Below are 11,529 nucleotides of genomic sequence, written 5' to 3' on the forward strand. Positions count from 1 at the left end.
CTTCCCTTCTTACATTCTTTCTGCCTCCTCTTCTCCAAAGTTCCCTGAGCCTTGAGGATATGGAGTTGGTGGAAAGAACCCAGTTAGGGCTGAGTGTTCCAAGGTCTCTCACTCTGTGCGCATTGTCTGGCTTTGGGCCCTTCTTACACAACCTCACATAAATTTCAGTATATCCCCTTCTCACAACAGCCAGGATCAGGAATCTGCTCTTTCAAGCTGTTGTTGTCTTTTTAGGACATTTTCTATTGTTCTTGTTTTGGATCTCTCTAAACCTAATGACCTTTGGTCCACCATGGAAAACCTGTTGCAAGCCACCAAAAGTCATGTAGACAGAGTGATACTGAAGCTGGGGAAGATGAATTCCAAGGCAGCCTCTGAGGTGAGGCAGAAGATGTGGAGCGGCATGCAGAAGGACCATCCGGTGAGTTGCTGTTGGTTCCCTCTGGTATCTGCCCACGGAGCAGAGGCAGCATCACAGCGCAGCTTCTGTAGTTTTCTGCACGACTTAAAATTTGTTTGATGTAGACAAACCTGTTCACTGGAAAATTATAGCAATTTCATCAAACCTCAGTAAGAGCAAAACAAAGAAAAGATGGCTATGTCTTCTGTTAGATATCACTGGGATTATTGTGGTATACCATACCCCTCAAAAGAAATGGAGTTTTAGAATAGAATTTTTATATTGATTTTATAATCTCTGTAAAATAAAGATGAGACTGCAGATTGAGCTGGCAAAGACTGGCTGAAGCTGCAGTTGAAGCGGGAGCAGAGTTCCCACTCCCTTCCCCAGCAGCGTGTGTTTTACAGACACTCAGTGTCGGTCACATGTCATGATGCTCCTCTCACCATCTAAAACTATTTAATTATAAAGTTGCTGTGATGCAGCAAAGCTATTTAATACAGTCTGCAATGTCATCATTTAGAAAACTAAGAGAAGCATTTCCTAGTGTCCATTGTGTGCATGCGTCTGACGTAGAATCAGATCAAAACAAGCCAAACGGCAAACAATGAACATAAGCGAGAAACTCCATATAGACGGTTTACAGTGAGAGGAGACAGAGCAGTAGCCGGGAGGTGGTGGTGCACGCCCTTAATCCCAGCGCTGGGGAGGCAGAAGTAGGTGGATCTCCGTGAGTTCCAGGTCAGCCTGGTCTACAGAGCGAGCTCCAGGACAGCCAAGGTTATACAGAGAAATGCTAGACCAGCAGCACAAGGAAACGAATGAGTACCACGGTGTCTAGGGAACTGCGGTCTCTAGCTTACACTTAAAATGCAGCATGAGGTGAAGTGTCAGACTCTAGGACAGCAAATACGGTCCATGAAGAGACCAAAACTGGTGGGTTTTTAAGTAAATATAAAATCCTGAGGGCATAGCAATAAACAGCTATAATCAACAAAGTATATTTATTAACAGGATCGTGAATTAATTGACCCATTTCCAATACCCCTGGTCATAATTGGAAGTAAATATGATATTTTTCAGGTAAGTACTCCCATTTCTAGCTGTTCGTTGGGCATGAATGGCTATGCTTTGTGGGGAAGAAATCAAAATGATGAATAAGAACAATAACTGGAAGGGACAAGCTCAGAGACACCTGTCTTAAGGATTTTAGAAAATAAGGTCCAGTAAGCCAAAGAAGTAAGTACAATGGTTAGAACAGGGACGAGGCTGAAGACTTGGAAAACAAATCTTTAACCGCTGAGGGATAAGATTTACTTCCCAACTTTAAATTGAAGAAAGTAGGAAATTAGTTTCTTCTTATCTTGGCTTGTCAGAGAATCCTTTGGGTATTCCACAGGATAAAATGCGGGCTTATATCTGGATTCTCTTAAGCCAAGCATTTAAACAGATCTGATAGCTGTGGCAGTAGGAGGCTTCAGCCTTGTTCAGTCTCTGTAGACATGGACGCGGAGGTGACCTAGCCCAACTCCTCAGGGTAGGGGCTTAAAGATGATAATGTGTTTCTCCCCGAGTGAGCTGTGGAGATCTCTCGGCTTATTTTCCCTTTTAATCATTTTTTTCCTACAGGATTTTGATCCTGAGAAGAGAAAGGTGATATGCAAGACACTCCGGTTTGTTGCGCATTATTACGGAGCCTCGCTGATGGTCAGTCCTTCCCCTGTGCAGAGGAGGAGCTAGGCTCACAGACGTGATAACAGATGCACCTTTGTCCTCTTTCCTTTCCCATTGCCAAAGCCCTGGTCCTGCAGACCGTTAGGCAGGGTGTCCACAGAGCACACTCTGCTTGTGGCTTCTCCTCCCCACGTCGCTTGTATCTATCTATAAGGCTAGGCAAGCTTACAGAGCTGTTTTCGCTCATTTTCATTTTTTCCTCTTAAAAATTAGAATCTATATTCCCTCAAAAGGAAATGGAAAAACTTTAATAAGATGTTGTTTTTATATAAAAGAAATGATGTTGTGGAGGTTAAAATCATGAATTTTGGGCCAGGTGGTGGAAAGATATGCCTTTAATCCCAGTACTTGGGAGGCAGAGGCAGGTGGATCTCTGTGAGTTCGAGGTCAACCTGGTCTATAGAGTGAGTTCCAGGACATCCAGAATGCTACAGAGAAATCCTGTCTCAAAAAAAAAAAAGAAAAGAAAAGAAAAAATATATTTAAAAAGAAGAAAAGACAAAGAAACACAAGAAAACCAAACCAAAATCATGAATTTTGAAGCCATGCTGCCTCAACTCCATGTCAGTGTGACCACTTATTAGCCACGTGATTCCAGCAGGTCACTTAAGCTTCCCCGTCCTCTCAGGTGAAAGGGGATGGAAATGGTGCCTTCTTCATAAGGTTCTTTTTTTTAAAGATTTATTTATTATGTATACAGTGTTCTGCCTGCATGTATGCCTGCAGGCCAGAAGAGGGCACCAGATCTCATTACAGATGGTTGTGAGCCACTATATGGTTGCTGTGAGTTTGAATTTAGGACCTTTGGAAGAGCAGCCAGTGCTCTTAACCTCTGAGCCATCTCTCCAACCCCTTCATAAGGTTCTTATGAGGAGCAGCAGAAGGGATGTGTGGAGGGCTCAGTATATGGCCTGAAACATGGAGCTAGTTAGCAAATGGTTGTGACAGCTGGACACACTCAGGAGGTTGAGTTAGGAGGCACCCAAGTGCAAGCCAGCCTGAGCTACATAGTAAGACAAACCAAATTGAAAGTTGAGAGTTATAATTATCTTCTTTCTCTAGTAGGGCTAGATTTTGCTAGTTATCATTTATATAAAAGATAAAATATAAAATCGTTTTGCTAAAAAAATACTACCTTAATTTCCGAACTACTTTTGCTAGGTAAACTTAAAATGTACAATTGAAAGGTAGGGTTGGAGAGATAGCTCAGTAGTTAAGAGCACTGGCTCCTCTTCCAAAGTACGTAAGTTCAGTTCTCAGTACCTACATGGCAGCTCACAACTGTCTATAGCTCCAATTCTAGGGGATCTGACACGCTTATACAGATATACATGCAGGCAAAACACCTATGCACTAAATATAAACAAATTATTTTTTTAAAAAAATGGTCAGGTGGTGATACTTAGTCAGAGGCAGGCAGATCTCTGTGAGTTTGAGGCGAGCCTGTTCTACAGAGTGAGTTCCAGGACAGGCAGGGTTACACAAAGAAATCCTGTATCAGAAAAAATGAAACAAAAGAAAGAAAGAAAGAAAGAGAGAGAGAGAGAGAGAGAGAGAGAGAAAGAAAGGAAGAAAGAAAGAAAGAAGGGGAAGAAGGAAGAAAGAAAGGAAGGAAGGAAATGATTAATTTTAGGATTTTAAATAATACTACCTTTTGCAGGCCTATATAATGAGACTTTGTTTCAAACAACAAAAATGAAGCTACCTTAGTATTTGAATAAATATTTAATGGTCTCCCTTCCTCTGGATTAAAGCACTCAGAGAAATGTAGAGGCAGCATGGCCGAGCCCTTCGTTTTCATGGCTGAAAACGTTTTCTCTATATTTTCAATTTATATGCATTTAGAGCTTTCCAAATACATTTCATTATGTGTTCTCGCTACCTTTTTAGCCTGAGCTCTGTCTGCCTGTATGTCAGTTGACACGATGATTTGGAAAATGTTTTTACAGTTTTTAAAATAATCAATAGAGAGGATCGTTCTAACACTAATGCCTTAGTACTAATCAATAGAAAGGAATGTTCTAATACTAATACCTTAGTACTAATCAATAGAAAGGAACGTTCTTACGTGATCATTATCTGAAGATGGGATGAGTTGCTCTGCGTGAGGGTGAGGTCGTCCCCAGTACTGAGCAGATTAGAGAGGAGGTCCACAGCCATGGGGGGGGGGGTGAGAGGTAGCATTGGAGGGGTTGGTGAGAAAGTTCCTAATGTTCTCCCACCCCTACATCCTGTGAAACATATTTGTGGTTATATTCACATACGAATAAAATATTACAAAATTACACAGTCTAAATCAATAACAATATATTAATATATTATAAGTATATAATTATATAGTAAAATTAAGCAAAACAATCATATTTTATTAAAATTTTCCTATTTTTAAATATCATATAATAAACATTATCGTTGCTCTAATCCCTTGATTTAAATGACTGTATCTGATCTTTGTACCCCAGTGCCCCTCTTGACTACTTTCCCTGTGAGCCTTTTCTTGTGCCAGAATTAACATGATCTTGTGGATCTGTCATGGGAACCAAAGTTTATATCTTTGCTCTGTCAATATATTTCATTCTAGTTTAAGGTCCCCACCCCTGTCACTTTGTACATCTCAGCTGTTCCCTTTGCCTCTGAATGGCATGGTCTTTAGAAGGCCATCCCTGACTTAACTGTTAGAGTAGCCATGCCTCCTGGTTCCATACAGTGTCAGAACCTAGTTATCAACAGAAGCCACATCCCTGTGCTCTCCCGAGAGGCTCTGGTTTGATCCTCTTAGAGTTCACCCATGACAGTATTCAGTAATTCTTCTCTCAGGCTCTGCAGGCAATTCAAAAGAGAAGCTGAACAGTCACTTCAGGGAGCTCAGGGTGACTGTCCCGCCTGCAGCTGCCGCGTGACTGCCTTGGTGGTGGCAGTCACCTGCAGCTGCACAGTTGCTTTTGATGCTGTCTAACCAGGAGTGTTGGTGTCACACCGCACACACATTTCAGGCAAATACAAATGTGCAAATGTGACCACTGGAGCAGATGAAATGACTAGTGTGCTCACAGGAGTCCTTTTCACCTTGTGCACTCAGGAGCTCTGGCTAATGGGGCAGGTTTGTCAAGATTTTTATTCACTTCCTGTTTTGTCTTCCCAAATGTGTTTTGAGGCAAAGAAATTGTAGTTCTCTCAGTATTCATGCTTGTTCAGAACCAATTTTTACCTGTTCCAGAGATCACAGAACACAGTATAACTGGGTCTCCTGTTTGTTGTGCAGTTCACCAGCAAATCAGAAGCTCTGTTACTGAAAATGCGTGGCGTTATCAACCAGCTGGCATTTGGTGTTGATAAGAGGTACCATTAGATATTTCCCAATTATTCTCATTCTCTGATTTCTTTACATCTTCCCTCCCATCTCTTTGGCTTTCCTTTTGTTATTATTTTCTTCTGTTAACTTTCAGTGGAGTTGGAAGTTTAGCATCTGTGTTTTTTGCCTTGCTCTTTCCCTTGGTTAGAACAGCAGTGTGAGTCTGTCAGTCAGTGTTCCCTGGTCCACTTGGGTCAATACTCTCATCAGTGACTTATATAAGACTTGGCCCTGTGTTTACAGCAGAGTGTAGCAGCATATTCGATTGGTGAACTAAATTAGAATCTTTTTCTTTGCCATACAGCAAATCAATATGTGTGGATCAGAATAAACCACTGTTTATCACAGCAGGATTGGACTCTTTATGTCAAATAGGTTGGTGAACTTATTAATATTGCTTATTCTTTTTAAATTACTTATTGATTTTGTCTTCCTGTTTTCTTGGTATCCAGCGACTGGCTTCATTTTCTGGCAGTTATTTCATATATATTTATTTGTATACCCAGAATTGATGTAGCTTGCACACATTGACATATTTGTGACAGAGAGAGTGGCACTCCATGGGAGACAGATTTCTGATCTCTCTTCTACTCTAAAAATGCACTTTTAAGTTCTGGTGCCAAGGTTTAGAAGAAATAAGGAGTACAGGGTAGTCAGGGGACTCCAGAGCACGCTGCCAGTAATGACCAACTCTGTGGGGTTGAAGCGGTAGGATAAACTGAGAACCATTGGCTATGCCTTAATTTTTCATTATAAGACAGTTTTCCAGTTGAGTGTGGTGGTATATCCCACCTATAATCCTAGCACTCTGGAGACTGAGGCAGGGGGATTGCTTTAAACTCAAGGCCATTCAGATTGGACTGTATAGCAAGACGCTCTTTTAAAATTTAAAGGAAGGACAAGAGCAAGCAGTTTGCCTTGCTGTTGAGGTGTATTTTCTCACTGATTCCATAGTCTAGCTATCAAGCCCCTTATCTGACCAAGAAAGCTGTTTTCTTTGTGAAACTCTTGGGGCCTAGACCCTTTAGACCCTTGGGTGTGGTTTGATTCTTCATATGACATCAGGCTGGTGTTGCCCTCTATTACACCTAGGAGCTAAGGTGACGTGGCTTCAGATGTAGGGACCTTAGCAAAGAATGGGGTGGTGTTGCTGAATGGACGGCCGTGGAGGCAGATTGGCACCTTTTTTAGTGGTGCCTGCTTCATTTCAGGAGCACTGAGAATCTGTGTGCTGACAGAATTCCGTCTGTGAGAATGGTGTACTGATAGAGAATGCTGATGAAATTTTCCCATTTGTGAGACTAGTATACTGATAATGTTGATGGAATTCTTCTGTCTGTGAGAAATATGGACTGATAGATAATGCTGAAGGAATTCTTCTGTTTGTAAGACTAGCTTGTCAGAAAAGCCTTGCTAACTATTGAATTTAAAAATCACAGATCTGGGGCTGAGATATGGCTTAGCAATTAAGACTACTTGCCACTCTTCCAAAGTTCCTAGTATCAATGTCATCATCCTATCACGAAGATGGTCGGGAAGCCCTTGAAGATCAATAGTTGAACATTTGGGGGACAATAAAGATGTTAGAAAGAAAGTCTCTGGTTATAGATTTAAAATTGCCAGAAAGTGACTGAATTTTTTTTAATTTTTTAAAGTAATTTAAATATTCAAGATATAAATATATTTCCTCACTAAAATGGTAGGGCTAGCACCATTTTAGCACTCAGTGATGGAGCACCTAAAATGGATAGGGTCCTTGGTACAATTCCAGTACTAGAAGAAGCTGCATCTTCTGTAAGTGTGTATAGGAAGTTTATCTCACATCTTTCCAGCACTCTGCATTTACACACATGTAGAAGAGTCTGTCAGTCTGTATTACCTTGAATTCCACGTACTTTAGTGGGTTTTTAGTGTATCTGCTGCCCACAGTTCTAGTTGATACTGTTTCCTAAGGTTATAAAATATAGCTGTGCTTTAATGGCAGTTCACTATCAACTAGTAATGAACCTCTGTGCTGTGATCAGCTTTACATAAAGCAATTGGTACTGCTGCAACACAAGTACATGCATGTTTCAGTGTAAACATCAAGATCCAGGACTAACCGGTGCAGGGCATGGAAAATGAGAGCTAGAGCTCACCCGTTACCTCCTACTGCCTCTGCCAGCACAAGAGCCTAGGCAGGCATAATTTTAATGATGTCTGTAGTAAGAGGCTGCTAGTGTGTTCCTGGCTGCCCTCTGCTTGTTTATTTATTGGCCACCCAGACTCCCGAAATAACCACACAGAAACTGTACTAATTAAATCACTGCTTGGCCAGTTACTTAAACACATTGCTAGCTAGCTCTTACGTCTAAAATTAACCCATTATCACGAGGTCCGTGGCCTACCGGCAAGGTTTCAGCATATCTGTCTCTGGCAGCGGCTCCATGGCTTTCCCTCACTCCTCCTTCCGTCTCTCAGCATTCAGTTTAGTTTTCCCTGCCTAGCTAAGTTCTGCCCTGCTATAGGTCCAAAGCAGTTATTTATTAACCAGGGGTATTCACAGCATACAGAAGGGAATCCTACATCAGGTGTCTGTAATGTGAAGATGGAAAATGAGTGACCTAAGATTTGTACTTTAGTAAATAACATCTGCTTTATTAATAGTTTACAATAATTTAACCTCTGTAGTCATTTGGGGTAAAACTTTCAATTTTAGGGTCCCCTCCTGTTCCCGATAGTGACATTGGAAAGCTTCAGGCCCACTCACCAATGGAGCTGTGGAAAAAGGTGTATGAAAAGCTCTTCCCCCCAAAGGTGTGTATTCCCCTTTGCTGGAAAGCTCCAGTCAGCTGTGACAGAAGTGCCACCAGGGTTCTACCATGATAGCTGTTTCTATTTCTCGTGTTCCTAAACAAGGAAATGTTTGTTGAGACTGTTGTAAACAAAGCACCATGAAGGTTAAAAGCCGAGTAAGACGCAGCCTCTGTCCTCCTTCAGACTAAGCTCTCTGCCTGTTAGAGGGGGGAGACATCTGACGGAGGGGAGGAGGGACGACACGCATGTCCGAGGTGGATCTCCAAGAGTCTGAAGAAAACAGAAATGCTCACAGTGCCAGGCTGACAGAGCTTGGGCCCTGAGACAGAGGGTGGTCGTTGCAGTGCGGGTTATGGGCATGAGATGACTTGCAGAATTCCAATTTCAGAATATCAGCACACTGAAGGCAATCCAGGACCCTGCCCGGGATCCACAGTATGCGGAAAGTGAAGTTGATGAAATGAGAGTTCAGAAGGATCAGGTATTTTTCAAAACTCAATTTCACCAAAATATGACGTACACTGAGAAATTCATACATTTCCCTAACTTTTTCTTACTTTCAGAATTAAGTATTACATCTCTGTAGAAAAACTCTGATATGCCATAAAAGAAACCTGCCATTCCAGCACCCAGAGATGATGTAAATGCTTACAAGCCCTTTTCTAATTTCCCAGTTTTCTTGATGTTAAGATAGGTATGGCTCCCATGCTGCTGCTGGAGAGACGCTCTTATGGTACTCTTATTTGTGAGTCTTTGCAAGTCTTTGTTTTCTATTCTGTTGTCAGACGTAATTTACTTTCCTTGCCCTGGGAGAATTACTTTGTCCAGTTAAGGACTCTACCCATTCAGGCCAAGGTGCACGGGCATACCTGACAGACTCTAGGATGTCTGTAGGAAGTGCCTAGAAGTGGACATGCCAGGGTAGCCCCATTTCTGTATGCAGATGTTAAGTAAGAATGTAAGCATTGGTGAATTCACCATGGCACAGTTACCGGACATAGATTTTTGCCAGATCTACTTTCACAGTGATAGAATGAGGTGTCATGGTATTCGTCCCTGGATGAGGACACGTTTGTATAGCACACTCTGCATACTGGAAGCATGACCCTATCTGGGCGGGTTTGCAGAACTTTGTGACTTGGGCAGTTGCTGTTGGAAGGGTTATTTGGAGATACCTGCCTACTGGAACTGGTGAGCAGGGAATTTTTCCTAGCGCTCACCCTTTACTCTAAGAGGTCCTAAAATTAAGTAAGCAAATGTTTTATTTAAACATATTCCAGACAACTTGAAAATATGCTATGAATATTTAAATGGTTTTATAGCTATAGCAAAGTGTTAAACATGAGGTCGAGACAATCAAATGCACTGGTGTAACCCTTATTGTACATGAACCTTGACTGGAGAGATTACTTGAGGTCATTTCCTAATTAGTGTCTGAGTTGATTATTAACTGTCATTATCTGTTTCTGCTGCATCGTGACTGCTTTGCTAAGGTCACATGCGCAGGCGTTAGTAATGCGCTGACATATTCTGAACGCTGAATTTATACTTTGGAGTGTGTCTTCTGAGTTCACTGTGAGTGGAAGACGAGCAAAGCCCACTGAGCAGAGCTTTCTCTTCACTCTTGTATTCAGTTAGCACGTCGGAATGGCTAGAATCTCTGATGACAGAAAAAATATATTATCTCCATTTTGCCTAAAAGCCAGTTTAATTTGTGTTGTTCTGGTAGATAAACTACATTAATCTCAGACTGCACATGTTGACTCTTCATCTAATTTGTGCTTTTGTTATAAAGGTACCATACGATTACCATTTGATGCTTGATTATTGGTCACTGATTCTAAAGTTTGACATTCTGAGATCATTTTTTCTCCTGTTAAAGCTGGGCAGCAGAGGCACATGGATCTGTGTGAGTTGAAGGCCAGCCTGATCTACATAGTGAATTCCTGGACAGCCAAAGCTACACAGTGTGAGACCTGTCCCAAAAACAAAACAAACAGACAAAAATTGAATTTGAATATTTGTTTCATGTTTTCCATGAAGGAATTTCAGAAGCTTAAGTTGTTTCCAACCGTGTGCTGATATACAAAGTGGTAATGCTCTCAAAATTAATTTAGGAGATTCTTAACACTCTCTAAACATTCACATATACACCTGCATTTTTTTAATGGCCAAGATAATCACTGCCAGATTTACTGGGACATCTTAAAACAAAAGTTCATCCCACACTCTCAGCGGGAGGCTTGCAAGTTTGAGACCAGCCTGAGCCATGAAGTGAGACTAGATAGATAGATAGATAGATAGATAGATAGATAGATAGATAGATAGATAGATAGATAGAATGGAAGTCATTGAATTCTGACAAGGACATTCCTGAGACTTTCCCATGGTTGCCTTTTCATTCTGGATGCTGTATCTGCAAAAGGATAACATATTTTATAAAAATAGACCATGGGTAAGTAGGTAGGGAGAAAGATACATACTTACAAGATAGACTGATTGACAGATAGAAAAATGATAGACATAGAGAATATAAAGGTATGAGGTTTTGGTGAAAAATTTAAAAATATTTAAAAATATTTCTGTCTTCATATTGTCTTTTATTTTTTTTTATTTTTTAATGATTGTTGATTTCTGGGTAGCAACTTTCCCTTGAAAATACCATTGCAGTCCTCAGATCTGAGTTGGCACTGAATTCATTTAAAAGAAGAGCTCGGCTGCTTCTGACTTAAATCTGCGCTTAGGATTTTCCACAATTTCATCCGGGTACATCACCGCTAAAAGCAACCTGCAGCTCTTACAGCAGGGTGGACTGATTGTGACTGACATCCCTCTGACCCAGCACTGGCTCAGGCTGGCTCTTCTAGGAAGACAGGTGATATCCTGGATCATTAAGTCATAGTGCTGTTGCCTTTGAGTGGAGAGCTATCTCTGCACCTTCGAGAGATGGGACTTGATCTTCTCTTGGCTCCTTTTCTACCCCCAATACCCTTTGTTAGCACCCAGATTACATTAGTCTGGAGCAGAAAGTGGCATTCAGAGCCTTGAAGCATTTACAGTGAAATTGGAGCAGAGCACTTTTAGGATGGAGCAGCATCTCATGACTTCCATTCTGGTCCACCAAAAACACACAACTGCCATTGAGGAATCGCCTCCCTTATAAATAGTCCCAGTGAAGTGATGGGTACCCCACCACCACATCCTCATCACCACCACATCCTCATCACCACCACATCCTCATCACCAC

At 41.4% G+C, this 11,529-nt stretch overlaps 1 protein-coding gene across 4 annotated transcripts in view; it reads left to right on the forward strand.

The window, feature by feature from the left end:
- Nucleotides 1–11,529, forward strand: part of Dync2li1 (dynein cytoplasmic 2 light intermediate chain 1) — a 32,053-nt gene that overhangs the window by 15,989 nt on the left and 4,535 nt on the right. For 3 of the 4 annotated variants that reach the window (XM_005354683.1, XM_026783050.1, XM_026783051.1), the window contains exons 6-12: nucleotides 235–421; nucleotides 1,415–1,483; nucleotides 2,030–2,107; nucleotides 5,397–5,473; nucleotides 5,791–5,861; nucleotides 8,185–8,282; nucleotides 8,671–8,763. In XM_005354683.1, coding sequence (XP_005354740.1) covers nucleotides 235–421; nucleotides 1,415–1,483; nucleotides 2,030–2,107; nucleotides 5,397–5,473; nucleotides 5,791–5,861; nucleotides 8,185–8,282; nucleotides 8,671–8,763 — 673 coding nt within the window. The remainder of the gene's footprint in view (nucleotides 1–234; nucleotides 422–1,414; nucleotides 1,484–2,029; nucleotides 2,108–5,396; nucleotides 5,474–5,790; nucleotides 5,862–8,184; nucleotides 8,283–8,670; nucleotides 8,764–11,529) is intronic. The other variant, XM_026783052.1, reaches the window with a different exon arrangement.

The sequence above is a fragment of the Microtus ochrogaster genome, chromosome 16 (genome assembly GCF_000317375.1).
Source record: "Microtus ochrogaster isolate Prairie Vole_2 chromosome 16, MicOch1.0, whole genome shotgun sequence".
Classification (NCBI taxonomy): Eukaryota; Metazoa; Chordata; class Mammalia; order Rodentia; family Cricetidae; genus Microtus; species Microtus ochrogaster.